Source organism: Somniosus microcephalus, chromosome 29, assembly GCF_052327205.1.
Source record: "Somniosus microcephalus isolate GS21.2 chromosome 29, FLI_Smic_1.0, whole genome shotgun sequence".
In the NCBI taxonomy this organism is placed as follows: Eukaryota; Metazoa; Chordata; class Chondrichthyes; order Squaliformes; family Somniosidae; genus Somniosus; species Somniosus microcephalus.
In genome coordinates, this window is record NC_141015.1 from 17,431,867 (window position 1) to 17,457,625 (window position 25,759).

General features: G+C 47.9%; 2 protein-coding genes across 2 annotated transcripts in view; one reads left to right on the forward strand and one right to left on the reverse strand.

Moving 5' to 3' along the window:
- LOC147098495 (glutamate dehydrogenase, mitochondrial) overlaps positions 1–14,695 on the reverse strand; it is a 110,878-nt gene extending 96,183 nt beyond the window's left edge. The window contains exon 1 of the mRNA XM_085970271.1: positions 14,117–14,695. Coding sequence (XP_085826397.1) covers positions 14,117–14,519 — 403 coding nt within the window. The 5' untranslated portion in view covers positions 14,520–14,695. The remainder of the gene's footprint in view (positions 1–14,116) is intronic.
- Positions 14,696–15,004: 309 nt separating this feature from the next.
- Positions 15,005–25,759, forward strand: part of shld2 (shieldin complex subunit 2) — a 158,733-nt gene continuing 147,978 nt past the window's right edge. Inside the window, exon 1 of the mRNA XM_085970272.1 lies at positions 15,005–15,222. The gene's annotated coding sequence lies outside the window, so the exon portion shown is untranslated. The remainder of the gene's footprint in view (positions 15,223–25,759) is intronic.

Sequence of the window (25,759 nt, forward strand, 5' to 3'; positions counted from 1 at the left end):
ATGGAAATGCTGATGGGCTATCATGCCTGCCACTGCCTACTGTGGAGGAAGCACCAGCAGTGGATCCTGTCGAAATATTCGACTATAGTTGAATACCTACCGGTAACTAACGCTTGTATCGAAAAGGAAACCCGAAATGACCCGACACCGTCTCGGGTATATGATTTGATGGTGAAGGGATGGCCAGCGCATGGCGACTCACTGTTGCCAGCATTCTCGACAAGGAAAGAACAGCTGTCAGTGTGCCGGGGGACCTTGATGTGTGGATCCCGAGTGGTAATTCCACCCAAGTTAAGGGATAGAGTGCTCAATGAGCTTCATGGAGGGTCATCTGGGAGGGGTAAAAATGAAAAGCCTAGCCAGGGCTTATGTGTGGTGGCTGGGAATCGATAAACAAATCGAGGACCTGACCAAGAGCTGCTCAGGATGCCAGAGAGTCCAAAATGCACCACCACAGGCCCCTCTACACCCATGGGAGTGGCCCTCATCTCCATGGCAACGGGTGCATATTGATTTTGCTGGTCCATTCATGGACTCAATGTTTTTAATAGCTGTGGATGCGCACTCGAAATGGCCCGAGGTCATCAAAATGTCCTCCACCACCACGGAGAAAACTATTGCAGTCCTACGGACCATTTTTGCCAGGAATGGCTTGCCAGAACAGATTTGCTCCGACAACAGACCACAGTTTGTGTCCGAAGAGTTCCGGAGGTTCTTGAAAAAGAATGGGGTAAGGCATTACACATCCGCCCCGTATCATCCAGCCACAAATGGATTGGCTGAGAGGTTCGTACAAACTTTTAAGAAGGCAATAAAGGCTATGTACAATGACAACATTCCGCTGCAGCACAAGGTGGACAATTTCCTGTTCGCCTACCGGAATGCAACACATGCAGTCATCAACCAGGCCCCAGCCATGATGTTCTTTAACCGAAGGTTAAGATCTCGCCTGGATTTGCTCAGACCAAACGTATGAAGAGATGTTGAGAGTAAGCAATTCCAGCACATCCATGAGAAGCCAACAAGGAGCTTCAATGTAGGGCAACCAGTCTTGGCCCGCGACTACCGAACAGAAAAAGGGCAGCCAGGAACGATATGCACACAGCAGGGCCCACTAATGTACACAGTGGACGTTGGAGAGAGCATCGTGAGACGCCATGCTGACCAGATCCTAGAGTCACAGGAACGAGTCAACCCCATGCCTCGCCCATACGTACCTGGTGAGGAACCCGACGTACAGGTCGCATCTACCCCAGAAACAGTAGCATCGGAAGCTGATGAACCAACCGACGACAGGGGGCCAGAATCGCCTCCGCACCAAGAGCAAGACACTCGGGAAAGGCGCTATCCAGAAAGGATCAGGAAGCCTCCCCAAAGACTGAATATATAAATAGACTATTTTCAGCTAATGTTGCATGTTAAAAGTGTTAATTGTAATTAGTTTGATATTTAATTGTTAAATGAGTGTTATGGTACTGTTAATCTAAAAAGGGGAGGAATTGTAATGTATAGACCTTTAAGGGAGGAACTACTTTTTACAGCTCATGTATACTGTAGTACCGGCAGTGACCACACCTGTATATAGCACTGAGTAGTAATCTGTACAGGCAGTTCCACTATGAGCCACGTTGAGTAAACCCCTGTTGTACCGTTTTTCCTGCAGTCTGTTTCTTATTATACACAGATGTAACACTTCCTGCTGGCTCCTCCCAAAAAAAAAAGTTCTAACAAGAAATCCTTTCACTTTCTTCATCAACTCTTCTGATGGTCATGACTCATATCGCTGTACAGTTCCATGGGTGTCAACACCCTACAAAAACCCTCAACCAAGGAGTCATTCTTCACATGCAAGCCTCAACATAATATCAGCAACTCATTTGACCGTAGCTGGAAATGTGGGAGGCGGGTCGGCGGAGAGGAAAAGGATTTGCATTTTATATAGTGCCTTTCACATCTGGCGGACACTCAATGCACTTCAAAGCCAATGAAGTACTTCTGAAGTGTAGTCAGTATTGTAACCTTGGCCAGGACACCGGGAGAACTCCCCTGCTCTTCTTCAAATAGGGCCATGGGATCTCGTATGTCCACCTAAACAGACAGATGGGACCCTGGTTTAACATCTCACCCGAAAGACAGCATATTTGACAATGCAGCACTCCCTCACTATTGTCCAGCCTAGATTATGTGCTCAAGTCCCTGCAGTAGAGCTAACCCACAACCAACGTTCCCTTTAAGCTGCGTGGCTGCGCAGTGCTCTGCAGCTCCAGAGCAGTCGGATCATTGGCTTTTAAATAGGAAAAACCGCGCATGCATGGTATTTTGAATGGGCCACGCACCGAAAAAAAATTAAAAGGTGACATTGATCACAACCTTCCGATTCAAAAGGTAAGTGCGCTAGCACTGAGCCAAGGTGGACACAAGGGATTGCATTGCAGTTAAGCCCAATTCAGTCCTAACCCAACAATCTCATAAGGGGGGGGGGGGGCGGGGCGGTGGGGGAAGGGGAAACAGAGAAGACACTGGATAGTGATCGAGTGCAAGAACCCTGGTGATTTCCCCCCATAGTCGGAGGACAATAGCCTGATGTAGTACCCACACTGCTGCTCCAGCTGAGCTCAGTTAATTCAGCACAGGTCAGGGAGTCGAAGCTGGCACTTTGTATGGCTCAGTTTCATAACATGTCGTGCGTTCACCCACTGCGTCATCAAGGGAGATAACAATGTATGTAGCCGGTTAGGGTTAAACTTCCCAAAGGGACATATGAAATGAGGTGGGAGCATGAGGAGATATAAACAGCTGGAAGCTACAAGTGCAGCACATTTCTGGGGCAGTAGCTCTTTCTTCAGTTCCAGTTAAGAATAATAAAAGCAACAGCTTAATTGGAATTCCTGCCAAATTGCTGTTGCTTCATTAAGGCCATTTTCTGGTCTACACACTACAATAGGAGTCTTAATGCAACTCTCATTTCAACAAGCATTTTACTCAAGAGTGCAGTCAATTGTTGGTCCATTGGAACTACAGTATAGGGGGCACTGGTAACACCAGAGTTCAGTATGACCGCACCAGGCCTAGTCATTGAATTAATGATGCAAAACAAAAGTCTTCTCATAACCAGGTGGCACTTTTTAAACTTTACTGGGTTTCTGGAACACACCTGTTAGCATGAGGACCCCCTTTCCATCGAGCCATTCATCCAACCACTTTATCTACACCATTTATTGACCCACTATCCAGATGGATGGAATCGTGGGATGCATGCAACAAAGAACGAACGCCTCATCACTGACCCAACAGCAGAGGTCCCTGGCATGGACGGTGCGTCCACCTGCTCCACAAGTGGAAGAGGAGGGACGACCCGAAGTGCGACGGTTGCCGTGAGTCCCAGACCATGGAACACATCACATCAACCTGCCCACAGATCTGCTGCGGGAGGCACCTCATTTCTCCACTCGGCATCTCAGGAGGACATCGAAATGGAGAGCCAAACTAGACCTCCCATTAGAAGCTTTGTCCGTCATACAAAACAACAAATCTACACCATTACTGCATACTGTACTGGCACAACATAGGCAGTAAGTAATACCCATGTTAAATAGTGATCAAGAACATTGGCTATGAGCGTTACTTCACATCTGTGACATAACACGATTAGAGTTGGTTACTTAGAAAACACCAGAGGTCAGAGTTAATCATTCAAACTGCTATGACAACAATTAGCATAGTTCTCAGCCAGCCACAGTTGAGCTATGTTTGGCATCAGTATCACAGATCCCTCTAGTTCCATATATTTGTAATATTCAAGTGCCTTAACATTGGCTCTTGGCTTCCTGCCAACACAGTAACTACAGTTTGCATGTGGCCTGATTTTGCATTTCATTACAGTGCATTTACTTTTTTATATGTCTGCCTTCATTGCCTATATGGAATGCAGGTCACTGGTCACACCCATGTCCCCTTTTCCTCCCTACCACGTGTATTGGTATACCATGTTCATGCATAAATGTAGTGTATCCCTTATTGGATTCCTTTTCTCAGGTATCCCGTTTTTACTTTGTACCAAATACAAGTGGTATGCAGCCATGCCCACGAATAGCTTGGACACGACATTGATGTAGAGCCTTTATAGCTGGCACTAAGTAGAGACTTTCACCTCATCGGCTTGGACTGACTCCAGAGGTAACATAATGGTGTGCATATTACACGGAATCACCCAGTTCCACTTCAGCCACCGCTTTACAATTCATCATGCAAACATAACTGGTAGTTAAAGCTGGATTAGGCACCGCAATGGATGCGCAGATAATGGTGTGGATAATTAAGTCGGCGTATACTTTGTACAAGAGTGCAGCTTTACTTTCTGACATGCAATCTAAATGGACCAAAAATGCACACATCATGAAGGGTTCCAGGAGAAACTGTTTCCAGTGGCAGAGAACACAGATTGAAGGCAATTGGCAGAATTACCAGAGAGATTAGGAGAATTTGTTTTACACAGTGCTTTATGATCTGGAATGCACTGTCTGAAAGGGTGGTGGAAGCAGATCGAATGGCAACTTTCAAAAAGGAGAATTGGATAAATACTTGAAGCCAAAAAAATTGCAGGGCTATGGGGCGGGGAAGTGGGACTAATTGGATAGCTCTTTCGAAGAGCCAGCATCAGTAGCCAAGAGCTAGCCAAATGGCCTCCTTCTGTACTGTATCGTATCGTTCTATGATTCTACAACAGACCCAGGTTTTTCCATTAAAAAAAATGAGAAGTTTGAGAAAAAAATTCCTGTCACCTCACTTCTGCCGAGGTCCCAGACTGAAAGCCCTGATCATTATCAACTCCTGACTTGAAGCAGAACATCAGTACGGTGGCATAGTGGTTAGCACTGTTGCTTCACAGCGCCAGGGACCCGGGTTCAAATCCGGCCTCGGGTGACTGTGCAAACTCCACACAGACATTCTCCCCGTGTTTGCGTGGGTTTCCTCCGGGTGCTTTGGTTTCCTCCCACAGTCCAAAGATGTGCGGGTTAGGTCGATTGGCTATGATAAATTGACCCTTAGTGTTAGGGGGGATTAAATACGTGGGGTTACGGGGATAGGGCTTGGGTGGGATGGCTGTCGGTGTAGGGACCGGGTGCTAGGGTTTGGATGATCAGCCATGATCTCGTTGAATGGCGGAGCAGGCTCGAAGGGCTGAATGGCCTACTCCTGCTCCTATCTTCTATGTTTCTATGTCAGAGTCGCGTGGTCATTAAGTTGTAGCAGATACCGGACATTTCAGATAACAACTACTTATCCTGCAGGGTCAAGAACCCAGTGTCTGCAAAAACTTCAGCTAAGAAAATACTCAATTGTATTTATGCAAAAATTAAACCCAACTCCCACAAAGCCTCCAGTAGATAATCAGGAATGCTGATAATCAAGATTCCATTCTGTATATGCATTCAAAATCCTGTGTGTATGCCACATCGGAAAACAGGAGACTTACAGAATATATTTAGTCTTCTCAGAACATCTGCCGCAGACATTAGAACAGAGCAATCTCTAGCAAATGTTGGAAATTTTACAATGCTGAAAAAACTGTTAAAATGCTGCATTACAACCAATGTTCCCTCTAACTTTTTGTGGGCCGCGACACCTCTAAGGGGCTGTGTTTGTGGGCCGCGACACCTCGAAGGGGCTGTGGTTGTGGGCCGCGACACCTCGAAGGGGCTGTGGTTGTGGGCCGCGACACCTCGAAGGGGCTGTGTTTGTGGGCCGCGACACCTCCAAGGGGCTGTGGTTGTGGGCCGCGACACCTCCAAGGGGCTGTGGTTGTGGGCCGCGACACCTCCAAGGGGCTGTGTGGCCCATTCAGAAGTCCGTGCATGCGTGATTTTTGCATTTAAAAGCCAGCTCACCGGCTGCGAGTGACTTCCAGAGCACTGCGTGGCTTAAAGGGCACACTGATTACAACTAGGGATTCTAGGATCAGCTTTAAGTCAAAACCTAGTGCGACAATACAATAAACTTGAACTTGCTTACACAACAACTTGCACTTTTATAGCACCCTTAACGCAGTAAAAATCCCAAGGCGCTTCACAGGAGCATTATTCGACACCGACCAAAAAGGAGACCCTATGCGCGGAGGCAGAGGGTGTGGCTGAGGTAATAAACGAGGACTTTGCACCGGTCTTCACCAAGGAAGAGGATGCTGCCATAGACAAAGTAATGGAGGTGGTAGTGGAAATACTTGACAGGATAAAAATTGATAGAGGAGGTATTAGAAAGGCTGGCTGTGCTTAAAGTAGATAAATCACCAGGAGCGGATGGGATGCATCCTGTGAGGGAATTGAGGGAGGAAATCACGGAGGTACTGGCCATAATATTCTAATTTTCAAAAGGGAGATGGATAAGTATCTGAAGGAAAGAAATTTGCAGGGCTACAGGGAAAGGGCGGGGGAGTGGGACTAGCCGAGGTGCTCTTGCAGAGAGCCGGCATGGGCTCGACGGGCCGAATGGCCCTGTTCCGTGCTGTAACCATTCTATGAGCCACATAAAGAGACGTTAGAACAGGACAAGCTTGGTCAAAGAGGTAGGTTTTAAGGAGCGTCTTAAAAAGGAGAGGGGTATTTAGGGAGGGAAATCCAGAGCTTAGGGCCTAGCCGCCAATGAATAGCAGGGATGCGCAAGAGGCCAGAATTGGAGGAGCGCAGAGATCCTGGAATGCATAGGGCTGGAGGAGGTTACAGAGATAGTGAGGGGAACAAGGCTATGGAGGGATTTGAAAACAAGGATGAGAATTTTACATGCAGGACTCAGTCTCAGAGCACTTTACACCAAGGAGGAAAAGGATGTGGTGGACACGGAGTGTTGGCTGGGGGGGGGAGGGGGGGGGGGGGGGTCAGAAATAAAGGGGAATGGAGAGGATTAGGTGGGGAACCAAATGGACAGTCAAAGAGGATTTTGAGGAAGGTTTTGAAAGCTGGGAAGGAAATGATGAGGGAACTGGATAGAGAATTACAGAGGGCAGGAGCATGTTGGCACACTGAGCAGCTGACAATGGTGGAGCAGAGAGAGCAAGGGATGAGGCAGAGATCATCACTGGAAACAAGGACACAAATTTCAGGATGCTAGGGGAGCTGGGAGAAGATGTGGGTTAATGGGATTGTGGCAACCAGTGTGGGTGACGATGCGAGCTATGGTGTTTTGTATGAAGCTGAAGTTTGTGGAAGGTTGATGAAAGGTGTCCTAGGAGAAGGGCATTGGAGATGTCAAACCATGAAGGTGAATGAAGCAGGGACTATGATTTCAGTGGTAGAGGGAAGAATAGGGTTCAGGCGAGCAATGTTGTGGAGGTGGAAGAAAGCCCTTTCGGTTAAGAGAATGGATGTGGATTCAGGACCATTAGGGACGACATGGCTCGGCATTTCCGATTCAGTCTGTGCCAGTCAGGGTGACCGATGGACTTGAGGGAAAAGGTGCTGCCAAGAGTCAGAAAGGATGGCCTCAGGTTCGCCAATATCCAGCAGGAGGATGTTTTGCCACATCTAGGTCTAGATCTTGATATCAGACAGGCAATTTGAAAATATAGTAACAACCTTTGGGTGAGTGAGGGAGGCAGCAAGGTAGAGCTAGGTGTCTTGAGACTCCATGCTGCTGCAAATTGTCACCTGGGGAACATGTAGATGAGGGGGGGATCCAAGGGTCCATGGGAGATGGCCATATATACATTGGGGAAGCAGTTGGCAGCAATGCAGTGTCTCCATACTCAAATAATGAGTAACGAGAGAACTGGGAGTGTAATTACAAGGCAACAATGCTTTCCAGGACTTGAGAGGAAGATAAGGTTTGAAATAGACTGATAGCTGCAGAGTGGAGAGGTTTAGAGTGGGTTTCTTAAAGAGAAACTGATAGTCACGATTCTGAAAAAGAGGTGGAGATGGTGCCACACAAGAGAAAGAGATTGATGATGTTCGCGAGCATGGAGACAAGGAAGTGACGTTGAGTGGGCAAGAGCTGGGATGGCAAGTGATAAAGGGAGCTGGTGAGATAAATGAGGGGCAGTTGAGAAATTATAAAGAAGGACAGTCAGTAGTTGCAGTGATTTTGTACACAAAAAAAGTTCCTTGCGTATCAAATCGGAGGTCAGGCTGGGGGAAGAACGAGGCCGCTGTTCAAAAGAGAAGCTAGGAGTTGTTTCTGCTCTTCAGGATGATCGTGTAAATGATTTTGGCAAGAAAATTTACAATTACAGTGTACAAATGGAGGTTAATCAGCCAGGTGTCAGGGCGACAGTCAGGCCAAATAAAGGCCAAGGCCACTCGAGCATGGTTTACCGATTGGAGGTTGCTGTCCCAGGGGAGCGGTGGGGTCAAGGGACTCCATGGGATTGGAACGATACAGGGGTATCAACGATAGAAAAGATATTTATGGAGAAAGGTTCCGTCATATGTGGAAAGCCAGAGGTAGAAAGGATCAGTTAGAAAGAACACTAGAGACAGTTTTGGAGTTAGGGTTTCCAGTAGCAGAAAGTGACAAGCAAGAGACTATGGGCGGGTTTCAGGGGGATGTGTAGGAGAATGGAGAGAAGGAAGGGGCTAGAGAGAGCTGCATCAGTGATAAAAACGAGAGGTCGACACGATGTGTGATATCAAAATCAAGGGTGGGGCCGTGACTGTGCTTGGGGAAGCTGTGAGTGGCGAGACAGGGAGGTGAATAAGGCATAAAAATCTGCCATGGGAGAGTTCAAGGGAAGTCTAAGTTCACTAAGGATCGGTTGTCGCTTGGTGAAATGACAGAAGTAGAAAATAAAATGGTGGTGGGCGAGGCTCTTCAAATAACATTTCTTTGCAATATTTCCAGCTTCCTGTATGTGTTCTTGTGAATTAACAAGTGAAATGACTTGTAAAATGGAAAAATTCTGAATGACCCAATAAAATAATGTTATAATTACAGAAGAGTCAATGCCAGAATTATTTTAACACTTTAAAAATAAAGTCTACAACTCCATGTAATGCAGAATGCATCAGAACAGAATTTTGGTTCTTTATGAAAAGGAACAATTTTTAAACCCCTGAAGAAATGAGACACAACATTTGGCCAAAAATAAATTTTGCAACAGAAAAACTAGAAAGCTAAGCAACTTTTGAGAAGATGTTTTATAGCACATCCCAAAGATTTTTTAAAAATTTAAACTATCCTTGCAGAATGCCCAGTGTTCCCACTCACCTTCTATACACTATCAATACACACTGCTGTACTTTTTTCTGCACAAGGCATAGAAACATAGAAGATAGGAGCAGGAGTAGGCCATTCGGCCCTTCGAGCCTGCTCCGCCACTCAATGAGATCATGGCTGATCATCCAAATTCAGTACCCTGTCCCTGCCTTCTCCCCATATCCCTTGATCCCTTTAGCCTTAAGAAATATATCCAACTCCTTCTTGAATATATTTAATGAACTGGCCTCCACCACCCTCTGCGGCAGAGAATTCCACAGGTTCACCACTCTCTGGGTGAAGAAATTCCTCCTCATTTCAGTCCTAAATGGCTTACCCCTTATCCTTAGGCTACGACCCCTGGTTCTGGAATCCCCGGCCATCAGAAACATCCCTCCTGCATCTAGTCTGCCCAGGCCTGACAGAATTTTATAGGTTTCGATGAGGTCCCCTCTCAATCTTCTAAACTCCAGCGAGTATAAGCCCAATCGACACAATCTCTCCTCATTCGTCATTCCTGCCATCCCAGGTATCAGCCTGGTGAATTTTCGCTGCACTCCTTCCATGGCAAGAACGTCCTTCCTCAGGTAAGGCGACCAAAACTGCACACAATACTCAAGGTGCGGTCTCACCAAGGCCCTGTACAACTGCAGCAAGACATCCTTGTTCCTGTACTCGAACCCTCTTGCTACGAAGGCCAACATACCATTTGCCTTCTTAACCGCCTGCTGCACCTGCATGCTTACCTTCAGCGACTGGTGCACAAGAACACCCAGGTCTCTGCACTTCCCCTTCTTCCAATCTATTGCCATTCAAATAATAATCTGCCTTCCTGTTTTTGCCACCAAAGTGGATAACCTCACATTTATCCACATTATAGTGCATTTGCCATGTTTCTGCCCAATCACCCAACCTGTCCAAATCGTACTGGAGTTTCACGACATCCTCCTCACAGCATACCCTCCCACCCAGCTTTCTGTCGTCTGCAAATTTGGAGATATTACATCCAATTCCCTCGTCCAGATCATTAATATATTGTGAACAGCTGGGGTCCTAGGACCGATCCTTGCGGTACCCCACTAGTCACTGCCTGCCACTCGGAAAATGACCCGTTTATTCCAACTCTTTGCTTTCTGTCCGCCAACCAGTTCTCTATCCAAGTCAATACCTTGCCCCCAATCCCATGTGCCTTAATTTTGCACGCTAATCTCTTATGCGGGACCTTATCGAAAGCCTTCTGAAAGTCCAAATACACCACATCCACTGGTTCCCCCTTATCTATTTTACCAGTTACATCCTCAAAAAATTCCAGTAGATTAGTTAAGCATGATTTACCTTTTGTAAATCCATGTTGACTTTGTCCGATCCTGTCACTGCTTTCCAAGTGCTCTGCTATTACATCTTTTATAACGGACTCTAGCATTTTCCCCACTACCGATGTCAGGCTTACCGGTCTATAATTCCCCACTTATACCATTCATGAGGCCATTAAGCTTTTAAAAACAAGAGCACCACCATTAAGACCCCTGCAGTAGAACAAACAAAAGTCAAGCCCTTATAAGGAATTCTTAAACAGAATTCCAATTTGGGTCAGAATATTTACTGATTCCAACAGTATGAAGCAGCTCAGTGAATAAACATCTGTACCACTAGTACGATAGCAAAATACGGCAGATGTTGGAAATCCGAAATAACAACAGAAAATGCTGGAAAAGCTCAGGTGGTCAGGCAACATCCGTGGAGAGAAATTTGAGTTGACGTTTCGGGTTGGACCCTTCTTCAAAACTGGAAAGAAAAGAAACTAGATCAGAGGCAGGGCTGCAATCGGACAAAAGAATAAAAGAAACAAAAGAAGTAAAAGAGATTAGAAGCTAGACGAGATGGTGATAGGCTGCGATTAGGTGTAAAGTGTATTGGCAGGGCAAAAGATAGCTGCCAGGTGTGAGAGAGAAACAAAAGGAAAGGGGGGGGGGGGGGGGGGGGGAAGGAGTGGAACAATTACAAGAGAAAATGAAATGGGGGCCGAGCTTATGATCTGAAATTGTTGAACTCGATATTGAGTCCGGAAGGCTGCAGACTGCCTAATCGGAAGATGAGGTGCTGTTCCTCGAGTTTACGTTGAGCTTCCGTGGAACAATACAAGAGGCCAAGGACGGTGAGGTCCGAGTGGGAATGGAGCGGTGAATTAAAATGACAGGCGACCGGAAGCTCGGGGTCACCCTTACGGACTGAACGGAGGTGTTCCGCAAAGCGGTCACCCAATCTGCGTTTGGTCTCCCCAATGTAGAGGAGACCGCATCGTGAGCAGCGAATACAGTATACTAGATTGCGAGAAGTACAAGTAAATCGCTGTTTCACCTGGAAGGGGTGTTTGGGGCCCTGGACAGTGGGAAGGGGGGAGGTATAGGGGCAGGTGTTACATCTCCTCCGCTTGCACGGGAAGGTGCCAGGCGAAGAGGAAGGGCTGTTTGGGGTGATAGAGGAGTGGACTAGGGTGTCTCGGAGGGAGCGGTCCCTGCGGAATGCTGAAAGGGGAGGGGAGGGGAAGATACGTTTGGTGGTGGGATCACTTTGGAGGTAGCGGAAATGCCGGAGGATGATCCGTTGAATGTGGAGGCTGGTGGGGTGAAAGGTGAGGACAAGGGGAACCCTATCGTGGTTCCGGGAGGGAGGGGCAGAGGTGAGGGCAGAAGTGCCTCACCTTTCACCCCACCAGCCTCCACATTCAACAGATCATCCTCCGGCATTTCCGCTACCTGCAAAGTGATCCCACCACCAAACGTATCTTCCCCTCCCCTCCCCTTTCAGCATTCCGCAGGGACCGCTCCCTCCGAGACACCCTAGTCCACTCCTCTATCACCCCAAACAGCCCTTCCTCTTCGCCTGGCACCTTCCCGTGCAAGCGGAGGAGATGTAACACCTGCCCCTATACCTCCCCCCTTCCCACTGTCCAGGGCCCCAAACACCCCTTCCAGGTGAAACAGCGATTTACTTGTACTTCTCGCAATCTAGTATACTGTATTCGCTGCTCACGATGCGGTCTCCTCTACATTGGGGAGACCAAACGCAGATTGGGTGACCGCTTTGCGGAACACCTCCGTTCAGTCCGTAAGGGTGACCCCGAGCTTCCGGTCGCCTGTCATTTTAATTCACCGCTCCATTCCCACTCGGACCTCACCGTCCTTGGCCTCTTGTATTGTTCCACGGAAGCTCAACGTAAACTCGAGGAACAGCACCTCATCTTCCGATTAGGCAGTCTGCAGCCTTCCGGACTCAATATCAAGTTCAACAATTTCAGATCATAAGCTCGGCCCCCATTTCATTTTCTCTTGTAATTGTTCCACTCCTTCCCCCCCCCCCCCCCTTTCCTTTTGTTTCTCTCTCACACCTGGCAGCTATCTTTTGCCCTGCCAATACACTTTACACCTAATCCCAGCCTATCACCATCTCGTCTAGCTTCTAATCTCTTTTACTTCTTTTGTTTCTTTTATTCTTTTGTCCGATCGCAGCCCTGCCTCCGATCTAGTTTCTTTTCTTTCCAGTTTTGAAGAAGGGTCCGACCCGAAACGTCAACTCAAATTTCTCTCCACGGATGTTGCCTGATCTGCTGAGTTTTTCCAGCATTTTCTGTTGTTATTTCTGTACCACTAGTACCCATCTTTGCGTGTGTATATTTTAATTCAGTTCCTTCATAGCCAACCCACTCACTTGGAAAAATATCCATTTCCTATTCTATGTTTATCATTCTATGACTCTTTAATAGCAAGATTCACTCTGAGGAATACTTTCCAACTAAGGGCACCAAACATCACCGAGGCAGCTGCCTATACCAATTACTATACACACCCCTTATTTTTGGGTGGGGGAGGAATGACGAAAGAAAATATTTCAAAGAGCAAACAAGGAGTATCCTGTCTACTTACTTCCCTCAGTTGGGCAAGCTTCCCCACCCCAAGAGTACCAACAACATATGTTAATACATTGCATTAATTATTCCTTCAGTCTGTGTGTTCTCAGGACTCTGTATGGACTCTATTAGTCACAATACACAATAGCTGGTTTGTTTCCCTGTATGTCACTGCACATTAATATTCCAGCAAGTTACAATTTTACTAAATGTTTTAATACTGCAGTTGCTCTGGCCAATGTCATTCAGAAAATCCAGTATTGGAAAAAATGCTTTCCATCCAGTAAACAGGCAAGACTTGAATTTTATGGTTAGAAACACTAGTATAACAATTTTATTTTTATTCATGCATGGGAATGCTTACAATTAAAATAATCTCACTTCAGGATTCATAACTATCAGTAGCTTAAGATGCAGCCCAAATCTATCAAACATTATGCTGATTTGTTCATTATTTATCTATTGCTACGCCTCCTTTGCATTTGGTCCTATGCAAACTGCAGTCAGTAATGCTATACTGTATATTCCTATAGGAGCAACATTTCTTTATACACTATATACAGATCACATATAGCTTCTCAGTCATATAAAAGGCATTAGATCCATCAGTCTTTCTGGCCTCTAGTCATGGAGCAACCTTGCTGGGAGTTATGTATTCACACAGCAGTATCAGGTGGAAGGGTAACAGGGCCATATTGCCGCAGCAGTGAAATTGGAAAGGGTAATGAGAGGTATTAATGCAGCAGCCCCACTGAGGGATGGGGCAAGAGCTGCTATTCCTACAATAACTCCTACTGGGGTAGCATTTATAAGACAGTCTTACAGAATATGGGCTGTTTTTAGGACAATTATTCCTGCAGCAGAGCCATTGGGAAGGACAACAGGGCAGTTCTTCCTGCAGCTGCCCCGGAGAGAGATGGGGCAACAGGGCAGGAGTTGCTGCAGCTGCCCCAGACAGAGATGGGGCAACAGGGCAGGAATTGCTGCAGCTGTCCCGCTAGGCGTGCATTGCTCTGCCATTACCTCCTTTGCAGGGCGTCCGGTGCTGGCTGTGCTGGGCTCGGTAGCCCTCGATCACCTCCCACTCGCCGTCGTCCCTCTTGATGGGGAAGGAGATGGACAGGACGTGGTTGCAGGGTTTGATGATCTTCAGGATGCCCCGCACCCGGTTGTGCTTCTGCTCGTCCGACTCGCGGGTCCGCAGGTCCTCCACCAGCTTGTCCTCCACGATCTTGGCCCCGCGGTCGAAGAAGCCCTCCACCATGGTGAAGAAGTTCGGGTCGTCCTGCTGCTCGGGCTCGCTGGAGTAGCGCCGGCATTGGAGCAGAGCAGCCGGGCCGCTGAGGCGCTGCAGAACGCCCTCGGCAGCGGGCGGCGAGGAAGCGGCGACCCCGCGAGCCAGCAGCTCTCCTAGAAACCGGTACATTGTGAGAGAGCGTGTAATGTGCAGCGGGGGGGGGGGGGGGGGGGGAAACAGTCACCGTATACCGGCGCCTCTCTCACTCACACTGACAGCACCCGAGGGCTTCCCCGCCCGACACTCAGCGCCGCCGCTTCACTGAACACCCCCAAGGCAGAGCTCGATGACAAACACCCGCCTACCGCGCAGGCGCACAACCTAAAAGGGGGCGGGAAACGGGGGCGTTTTCGCACGCGCTCCTACGTCAGGCGACGTCTGGCCTTGCGGGCGGGGCCAAGGGGGGAATGAGGCGCAGGCGCAGACCGCACCGCAAGTTGTTTACCCAACGCCCACGCGATGGAGGCTGCAGCGTGTGCGCGCGCGCGCCCCCGGGGAGGGCAGAAGGCCGGCGGCGCGCTGATCGTCGTGACCATCAATCCGGCCAATAGAATTGTCCGTCCGCTCAGGTGCTTCGGGAATCTTCGGTAATTTCCGTCCGATCGGCGTCGTTGTACATTTTAAAATGTAATCGCGGCACAATGGGCAAGGGAATTCATCACGAAATATGTATTGCGGGGGTGAGGAAACTTTTTTTTTCTCCAGCTAGGGTTAGCCTGTAGGATGCCCTTTCGTTCGGGTCTGTTCGTTAATCTTCGCCATCTTGACGTTGTCAGTGCCAGAGGAAGGGAGGCTTTCTTTCGTCAGGCCGAATAGCCTTGAACTTATTGGGGTAAACATTTAATTATTTTGTTCCTGTAACTTCCAAGATCATAAGTTTGCGTGTGTTTTAAAGTAATTTTTGAATGACCCGGGATACATTAGATCAGATACCTGCCATTAAATTAAAGATGACTTCATACCCCAAAAAGTCCAAAACAGTTTTCTATGAAGTGATCAACCCAACTGGGAATGCTGTTTCAAATGCTGGATGGATATTGTTTCAAATACACGGTAACTAGAGAGCGCAGATATTCTCCATAATACAGCTAAAGATTGGAGGATTGCTGATTTTGGGAAGTTTTTCCTCGAAATTGCTAACTGGACAGTCAAGTCTTTCCCTCCCCATTCTGGTTCTTAGGAATTAAAGACGTTAGTTATTAAATGTTTCAATTAACTGATCAGCAACAGCAAAAATATAGAAACCCACCCTATTCCAAATCAAGGGACATGGGGATAGTGCGGGAAGGTGGAGTCGAGGTAGAAGATCAGCCATGATCTTATTGAATGGCGGAGCAAGCTCGAAGGGCTGAATGGCCTACTCCTGCTCATATTTCTTATGTTCCCAACCCTGCTTCACTCTGTCCTGCTCTCTGTTTGGTGTACAGTTTTGGTCTCCGTACCTAATGAAGGATATACTTGCCTTAGAGGGGTACAACAAAGGTTCACTAGCTTGATTCCTGGGATGAGAGGGTTGTCCTATGAGGAGATATTGAGTAGAATGAGCCTATATTCTCTGGAGTTTAGAAGAATGAGAGATCATCTCATTGAAACATACAAGATTCTGAGAGGGCTTGACAGGGTAGATGCCGAGAGGCTGTTTCCCCTGGCTGGAGAGTTTAGAACTAGGGGGCATAGACTTGGATAAGAAATTTCTTCACTCAGAGGGTTGTGAATCTTTGGAATTCTCTACCCCAGAGGGCTGTGGATGTTCAGTTATTGAGTATATTCAAGATGGAGATCGATAGATTTTTGGACTCTAAGGGAATCAAAGGATATGGAGATGAGATATGCGATAGTGGCGTTCAGAGATCTTATTAAATGGCAGAGCAGGCTCGAGGGGCTGTATAGAAACATAGAAGATAGGAGCAGGAGTAGGCCATTCGGCCCCTCGAGCCTGCTCCGCCATTCAATGAGATCATGGGTGATCATCCAAACTCAGTACCCTGTCCCTGCTTTCTCCCCATATCCCTTGATCCCTTTAGCCTTAAAAAATATATTTAACTCCTTTTTGAATATATTTAATAAATTGGCCTCAACTGCCTTCTGTGGTAGAGAATTCCACAGATTCACCACTCTCTGGGTGAAGAAATTCCTCCTCATCTCTGTCCTAAATGGCTTACCCCTTATCTTTAGACTGTGACCCCTGGTTCTGGACTCCCCCGCCATCGGGAACAACCTTCCTGCATCTAGTCTGTCTAGTCTTGTTAGAATTTTATCAGTTTCAATGAGATCCCCTCTCATTCTTCTATACTCCAGCGAGTATAAGCCCAATCGACCCAATCTCTCCTCATACGTCATTCCTGCCATCCCAGGTATAAGTCTGGTGAATCAAGGAGTATGGTCTACTCCTGCTTCTTATGTTCTTATGTATCGTACTGCAGGTCTATTGATAGGACACTGGTGTTTAGCAGTTCTCTATTGGCACTGGCAAGAGGCCATCATTCACGTTTGTTTCTCTGGAACTGCCTCACCTGGCATCAGATAACCCCACTTTTTGATTCAAAGGCCTAGAAATTTGGGGGTTTAGCGCCAGCCGTTAAGGCCCGTTTTAATGAAACGGGCCTTAACGGCCAGCTTGCACCCACTTCCGGCGGGTCCCGTGGCGGACTTCATTTTGGCTAGGTCATCAGCGCTGCCATTACCGGTGCTCGTTAGAGAAATGGAAATGAGGCAGATCGTGATGTCAATGAGTGTGCAACGCTGATTTGACGCACGTTCTGTCACTTTCACCATCGCCGCTCCACTTAAGCGCCCTCTCAATCACGACCAGCTGACCAAGTGTTCAGCAGCAGGAAGTAGCACTATTTAAAGGGGTCATCATCAACAACTTGCAGCGGACATGGTTTCTCAGTTGGGGGCACGGTGGCATAGTGGTTAGCACTGTTGCCTCACAGCGCCAGGGACCCGGGTTCAAATCTGGTCTCGGGCGACTGTCTGTGTGGAGTTTGCACATTCTCCCTGTGTCTGCGTGGGTTTCCTCCCACAGTCCAAAGATGTGCAGGTTAGGTTGATTTGGCTATGATCAATTGACCCTTAGTGTTAGGGGATTAAATACGTGGGGTTACTGGGATATGTGTCAGTGCAGGCTCGATGGGCCCAAATGGCCTCTATCTGCACTGTAGATTCTGTGATTCTGTGACTGGCTCTGTCTAAGATTTTTGCAACTCTTGCAGCTTTCATATCTTGTTTAAATTTGCTGAGGTCACAGGAAGTGTTGCTGCAAGTGGAGAACGCCTTGATTCTCATTTTAAAGTCTTCTGCTCACACCACTTGTTCACAGTCATGGGGGCTCTACTTGCAGTTCCCCTTGAGCTCGAGTATCTTCGGGAGAGGGAGCAGAGGCAATGAAGAAGATGCTCGCAGAGGGAGGAGGAGGAGGAGGAGGGCTCTCAGCAGGAGGCCTTGCCCACCTAGGGTCTTCTGAGAGCACTTCTTTTACCTCCACTTTAGTGAGGAGCAGTGTATTAGGAAGCTCCGCTTCACCAAAGAGGTTGTCAGAAAACTCTGCCACCTCCTGCAGCCAGACCTGCAGCCTCAGAGCAGGGTGACCACGGCTATCTCAGTGGCTCTCAATTTCTTCGCCAGCGGATCCTTCCAGTCCGCAGCAGAAGACATAGCTAACGTTTCCTTGTTCGCCGTCCATCGCTGCATTCGGGAGGTCGCAGAGGCTCTCTACTCCAGGAGAAGGGACTTCATTATCTTTTCTCTGAACAGAGAGAAGCAGGACGAGGTCACATGTGGCTTTGCCAGGATAGCGGGCTTCCGAATGGTGCAGGGCGCCATTGACCACACACGTGGCTTTGCGGGCACCGCATACCAATCCTGAGATGTTCTGTAACGCAAAGCTACTACTCTCTTAATGTGCAGTTGTTGTGCAACCATGCCCAGCGCATCATGATGGTGAATGCCCGCTATCCTGGCAGCAGTCATGATGCTTTCATCCTGCACTAATCCTGTGTGCCAGCAATCTTCCAGCCACCATGTTAAACCTGAGGGTGGCTGCTTAACGACAACAGCTCTCTGCTGTGTACCTGGCTGAAGACTCCCCTCTGCAACCCCACCACTCGTGGCCAGCACTCATATAATGACAGCCATGCTGCCACCAGGAATATCATCGAGCAGACCGTCGGGGTGCTCAAGCAACAGTTCCTCTGTCTTGACCGTTCGGGTGGCTGCAAGCGGTGGTCTGCTGCAAGCTTCACAACTTGGCCATCATGAAGGCAGAGCCCTTACCACCAGGGATTGTGGGACCCCCTCAGGAGGAGGCAGGCAGCACATTCCCCGTTCCGGATGAGCTGTCCGTGAACGCCTCATTTGATTCCGATTCCAGTGAATGAAACCCCAGATCCCCATTGCTCACCACTTCCCCATCCCTCTGTCACGGAACATCACAACGTCCTCCTGGGCACAAAGCTGAAATGAGAGCCACCACAAAACACACATTCCAAACAAAAATCATAAATTTATCCAAATACAATCAAAATGACTATCAACTATTCACCCGTGTGTATTCCCTTTGTGTCTGTCGTTCGTGTGCCTTTACCTACTCTAGTGCTCCTAGGCAGTGCTCCCCCATTGGCTGCAGCAGTAAATGGTGGAAGGCTGTTGACTTTCAGTGGGCGAAACTACAGATGGCCTTGCACGACGACCTCGACCAGCTGTAGACTTAGAAGGCTCGGCTGTAGACTGCACCACCTCGGCATGGGCGGTAGCAGTCTGGGCTGGCTGGCTGCTGGGCAGCGGCATGGGCAGTGGCAGGAGTAGGAATGCTGTCATCCTGAGAGAGGACAACAAGTTCTTGCTCCACAAACCCACTGCCACTCTCCTGGGGCAGCGCCTCAGCATTCCTAGCTCTTCTGTTGTGACACCCTGCAAGCCTCTTACAAGACTCATAAACCCAGCGACGATGGCAGCAGTCTGAGCTTCCAACTGCAGCAGTGAGACGTTGGGTCGCTGTCGTTGAGCCTGTGCTGCAATGGAAGTCGCGACATCGCCCATCACACGCAACATCATGGCTGGGTCCACAAGGTCTCTCCTGGAAATCATGGGCTCCAAACTCTGCACAAAGCCCTGTGCAATGTTGGAGCCGCACTCCTCCATGATCCTTGACACTGACAAGAGGCTCTCTGGCAGGCTTGCCATTGCATCTAGCATTTCTGTGTGCATGCCCATCACCCTTCTTCTGAAGGCCGCCCCATCTGAGGTCATCATCTGAGTCCTGTGGAGCAGAACTCGTGCACGACCTCGCCCTCCGGGGAGCTGGCACCCGAGCTACCCTTACCCCCTGGCCTTGCTGTAGCCCACTCGCGCCCGGTGACTCGTCTAGATCCCACCTCTATACTACCTGGGATGGCAGGAATGACGTATGAGGAGAGATTGGGTCAATTGGGCTTATACTCGCTGGAGTTTAGAAGAATGAGAGGGGATCTCATTGAAACTTATAACATTCTAACAGGACGAGACAGACTAGATGCAGGCAGGATGTTCCCGATGGCGGGGGAGTCCAGAACCAGGGGTCACAGTCTAAGGATAAGGGGTAAGCCATTTAGGACAGAGATGAGGAGGAATTTCTTCACCCAGAGAGTGGTGAACCTGTGGAATTCTCTACCACAGAAGGCAATAGAGGCCAATTCATTAAATATATTCAAGAAGGAGTTAGATATATTTCTTAAGGCTAAGGGGATCAAGGGATATGGGGAGAAAGCAGGGACAGGGTACTGAATTTGGATGATCAGCCATGATCTCATTGAATGGCGGAGCAGGCTCGAGGGGCCGAATGGCCTACTCCTGCTCCTATCTTCTATGTTTCTATGTTTACCCTCTAAAGTCCACGCAGTACCATTTTCTGAGCTGGTGTCTGGGAGTGTCAAATGCGGTGCCGGTGTCTTTTGTTCTTCTTGTTCGTCTCTTTCTTCAGTTTGCTCAAGATGAGGGGCAGGCTGGTCTGCTGGCAGTTTTTGGATATCTGAAAGCAGAAAGGCACAAGGGTCAGGTTGTGGTGAGGGGAGGGTGGAATGCAAGATATCCATGCATACACCATCAGCAGCTTGTAAGTGAGAAGAGACTGTGGATGAGGGAGAAGTGGGATGTGAGAAGAAGGATTAGGTATGACCATACGGTCATCATCAGCAATGGTTTCAATTTCTACGCTGGCCACGGACTTCGTCACTGCCCCACCAATAATTTCAAGCACAGATTCCTCCAGGTCGGTCAGGTTCTCTATTGTGGCTTGACCGCCTCCCGTCTGTTGTTGCCCCCTCCTGTTATGTGCCACCTTGGCCTGCAAGAGAAAGTGAGTGTAGTGCAATGTGTTTGGGTGATGTGCCTGCCATATTTGAATATCTGTCAATGTGTGCAACTTGAGAGATGTGGATGTGAGTGTTGCAGGTTGTGAGGGCAACGTGAAGCCATTATTGTGAAGTATGAGTGGTGATAGCTAGAGATTGTTGGTAGGCGATTGATGGGGGTGTGGTGCATTGAGCAGTGTGTGAGGCTTGTGGTACAGATGGTGGGATATGGCATTTGCTGAAGCCTTCACTCACCTTGACCACTCGTGTGAGCATAAGAGATTAGCGTGTAAAATTAAGGCACATGGGATTGGGGGCAAGGTATTGACTTGGATAGAGAACTGGTTGGCAGACAGAAAGCAAAGAGTTGGAATAAACGGGTCTTTTTCCGAATGGCAGGCAGTGACTAGTGGGGTACCGCAGGGATCGGTCCTTGGACCCCAGCTATTCACAATATATATAAATGATCTGGACAAGGGAACTAGATGTAATATCTTCAGATTTGCAGACGACACAAAGCTGGGTGGGCGTGTGTGCTGTGAGGAGGATGTCGAGAAACTCCAGGATGATTTGGACATGTTGGGTGATTGGGCAGAAACATGGCAGATGCAATATAACGTGGATAAATGTGAGGTTATCCACTTTGGCGGCAAAAACAGGAAGGCAGATTATTATCTAAATGGCAATAGATTGGGAGAAGGGGAAGTGCAACGAGACCTGGGTGTCCTTGTGCACCAGTCGCTGAAGGTAAGCATGCAGGTGCAGCAGGCGGTTAAGAAGGCAAATGGTATGTTGGCCTTCGTAGCGAGAGGGTTTGAGTACAGGAACAAGGGTGTCTTGCTGCAGTTGTGCAGGGCCTTGGTGAGACCATATCTTGAGTATTGTGTGCAGTTTTGGTCGCCTTATCTGAGGAAGGATGTTCTTGCCATGGAAGGAGTTCAGCGAAGATTCACCAGGCTGATACCTGGGATGGCAGGAATGACGTATGAGGAGAGATTGGGTCGATTGGACTTGTATTCACTGGAGTTTAGAAGAATGAGAGGTGATCTCATTGAAACTTATAAAATTCTGACAGGAATGGACAGACTAGATGCAGGAAGGATGTTCCCGATGGTCGAGGAGTCCAGAACCAGGGGACACAGTCTAAGGATAAAGGGTAGGCCATTTAGGACGGAAATGAGGAGGAATTTCTTCATCCAGAGAGTGGTGAACCTGTGGAACTCTCTACCACAGAAGGCGGTGGAGGCCAGTTCATTAAATATATTCAAGAAGGAGTTGGATATATTTCTTAAGGCTAAAGGGATCAAGGGGTATGGGGAAAAAGCAGGGACCGGGTACTGATTTTGGATGATCAGCCATGATTGCATTGAATGGCGGAGCAGGCTTGAGGGGCCGAATGGCCTACTCCTGCTCCTATCTTCTATGTTTCTATGTTTAAACTTTTTTCGGCACTGGATTTCCCCAGGTCCTTGGGACCACACTCGTGGCTCTGATGGAGTCAGCAATCTTCTCCCACAACCTTCTGCAAATGGCCTTGGATTGCCCCTTGCCTCCTTGCGGGTAGAGGACAGCCCGAGTTCATTGCACCGCCAGGATCAAGGCCTCCAGTGCAGCATCTGAAAACGTCTTGCTCGCTCCCTAGTTTGCTGCGCCATGGCTTGCTCCAGAGTGAGAATGAGGAGCTTCTGTAACAAAGCACCTCCCCTTTCAGTGGTGCAGAGCCTAGGCTAAACTATATTGGTGTCTCCCCCCCGTTGAACAGAAGAACATAAGAAATAGGAGCAGGAGTAGGCCATTCGGCCCTTCGAGCCTGCTCCGCCATTCAATGAGATCATGGCTGATCTTCTGCCTCAACTCTATTCACTGGCCCTATCGCCATATCCCTTGATGGCCTCAATAGTCAGAAATCTATCGACTTCTGTTTTGAATATACCCAATGACTGAGCCTCCACAGCCCTCTGTGGTAGAGAATTCCAAAGATTCACCACCCTCTGTGTGAAGAAATTTCTTCTCATCTCAGTCCTGAATGGCCTACCCTTTATCCTGAGGCTATGGCCCCTGGTTCTAGACTCCCCAGCCAAGGGAAACATTCTCCTAGCATCCACCCTATCAAGCCCTGTAATAATTTTATATGCTTCAATGAGATCCCCTCTCATTCTTCTGAATTCAAGAGAATACAGGCCTAGTTTACTCAATCTCTTCTCATACGACAGTCCCGCCATTCCAGGAATCAATCTCGTGAACCTTCGTTGCACTCCCTCTATGGGGTACTTGAGTGCTAAGCCATGCAACAGCGCATTTAGCGCTGAGATCAGCGCTCCAATCATTATAATGAGCAGGCAGTATGAATTTTGCATGCTGCCTGCACCACTTAGAACGGGCGCAGGCAAATAGCGCTGGCCCGTGATGTTTTCGGGCCTTAGCCAATTTGTAGACCAAAGTCTGCACTCAGTCTTGCTATATTATTGGAAATATAAATCTAAATCATCCAATCAGATGACTAGATTCTGACAGGCATTTCAAAGTGTAGTTATACAATAGTTCCTAGTTATAGTTCCTATTCCTATACACCACCACCTTCTCAAGGGCAATTAGGAATGGGCAATAAATGCTGGCCTTGCCAGTGATGCCCACATCCCATGAACGAATAAAAATAAAGGGTGCTCTACTTTTCAGGCAATATTTAATATTACAGACCTTGTAGATCCTTCTATAATTAAACAAATGTAAAACTCGCATTTCTCTTCCATGCTTGGTTCCTTTGCTCTCCACCATCTTAAAAAAAGTTGCCTCACTGTTGTTGCTGTTTGAATTTTAGCCTCTAACAAAAGATCTTTAATCGTTTTAAAACTCAAACTTCACACCGCGCCAGCATGTTGCTCTGACTAGTTACAGACGCAGTAGCGTGGAGTTTCCGATTGGGCATTCGTTGGGCAGTGTGTTATTAGCAGATGTCTGACCATGAGTGTGCTGACTTTGTAGGGCCAGTTTTATTTACATAATGAGGGTAACATAGAAACATAGAAGATAGGAGCAGGAGTAGGCCATTCGGCCCCTCGAGCCTGCTCCGCCATTCAATGCGATCATGGCTGATCATCCAAATTCAGTACCCTGTCCCTGCTTTCTCCCCATACCCCTTGATCCCTTTAGCCTTAAGAAATATATCCAACCCCTTCTTGAATATATTTAATGTATTGGCCTCTACTGCCTTCTGTGGTAGAGAATTCCACAGGTTCACCACTCTCTGGGTGAAGAAATTCCTCCTCATTTCTGTCCTAAATGGCTTACTCCTTATCCTTAGACTGTGACCCCTGGTTCTGGACTCCCCGACCATCGGGAACATCCTTCCTGCATCTAGTCTGTCCAGTCCTGTCAGAATTTTATAAGTTTCAATGAGATCCCCTCTCATTCTTCTAAACTCCAGCGAGTACAAACCCAATTGTCCCAATCTCTCATACATCATTCCTGCCATCCCAGGTATCAGCCTGGTGAATCTTCGCTGAGCTCCTTCCATGGCAAGAACATCCTTCCTCAGATAAGGCGACCAAAACTGCACACAATACTCAAGATGTGGTCTCACCAAGGCCATGTACAACTGCAGCAAGACATCCTTGTTCCTGTACTCAAACCCTCTCGCTACGAAGGCCAACATACCATTTGCCTTCTTAACCGCCTGCTGCATCTGCATGCATGCTGTAAGCTCCCAGCCCATATTGGGCCTGGAATTTGGAACTCACCAAGGAGGTGGGGGAAATTGCATGTAAGCCGTCTTTAAAGGCTGTTCCATTGCGAGCTCTGGGCAAATGCGCGGATGCTGTGTATAAGTGAGATCACCAGTGTCTCATTTAAGTATTGCAGCTGGGAAACTGGCATCGCTGCTTATCGTGTCACTTGGAAGCCTGATCAGAAAATGGAGTGGAGAGCAAAATGCGCGGCGATCTTATGCAAGTAATCTCTGCCCATATTTCCAATTGGTCGCACCCACTTTAAGCCCGTTCATCAGGTATAGCTGATCAAAAAATATATTCAAAAATGTTTCCTTTTCCCTCCACAGTTTGGGTTCTCCCTGCTGTATTCAAAGTCAGTGTACTTAGGGTACGGTAGCATAGTGGTTATGTTACTGGACTAGTAATCCAGAGGCCTAATGATCCGGAGACGTAAGTTCCCACCACGGCAGCTGGGGAATTTAAATTCAGTTAATTAACTGGAATTACCTGGAATAAAAAGCTAGTGTCAGTAATGGTGACCATGAAACTATCGGATTGTCGTAAAAACCCATCTGGTTCACTAATGTCCTTTAGGGAAGGAAATCTGCCGTCTTTACCCGGTCTGGCCTATATGTGACTCCAGACTCACAGCAATGTAGTTGACTCTTAACTGCCCTCTGAAATGGCGGCTCACCCCCTCCTTTTCGAGGGCAATTAGGGATGGACAATAAATGCTGGCCTTGCCTGCCACGCCCACATCCCAGGAAATTAAAAAAAAAAACTTATTCCATTCATCTTTTATCAGCCGAGGCTCAGTGGTAGCTCTCTCTCTTGACTGAGTCAGAAGGCCGTGGGTGTAAGCCCAACAACAACTTGCATTCATATAGCGTTAACATAGTAAAACATCCCAAGGTGCTTCACAAGACAAAATTTGACACCAAGGACATAAGGAGGTATTAGGACTGGTTGCTCAAAGGTGTTGTTTTTAAGGAGCACCTTACAGGAGGAGAGAGAAGTTTAGGGAGTGAGTTCTAGAGCTTAAGGCCTAGATAGTTGAAGACACAGCCGCCAATGATGGGACAAAGGAAAGCAGGGATGCACAGGCACCAGAATTGGAGGAACACAGAGTTCTCGGAGGGTTGTGTGGCAGGAGGGAGTTATAGAGATTGGGAGGGGCAAGACCATGGAGGGATTTGAACACAGGGATGAGAGTTTTTAATTTCGAGGCGTTGCTGGACCGGGATCCAATGTAGGTCAGCGAGCACAGGAGTGATGGTTCAAATGGGACTTAATATGAGTTAGGATACAGGCAGCAGAATTTTGGACGAGCTGA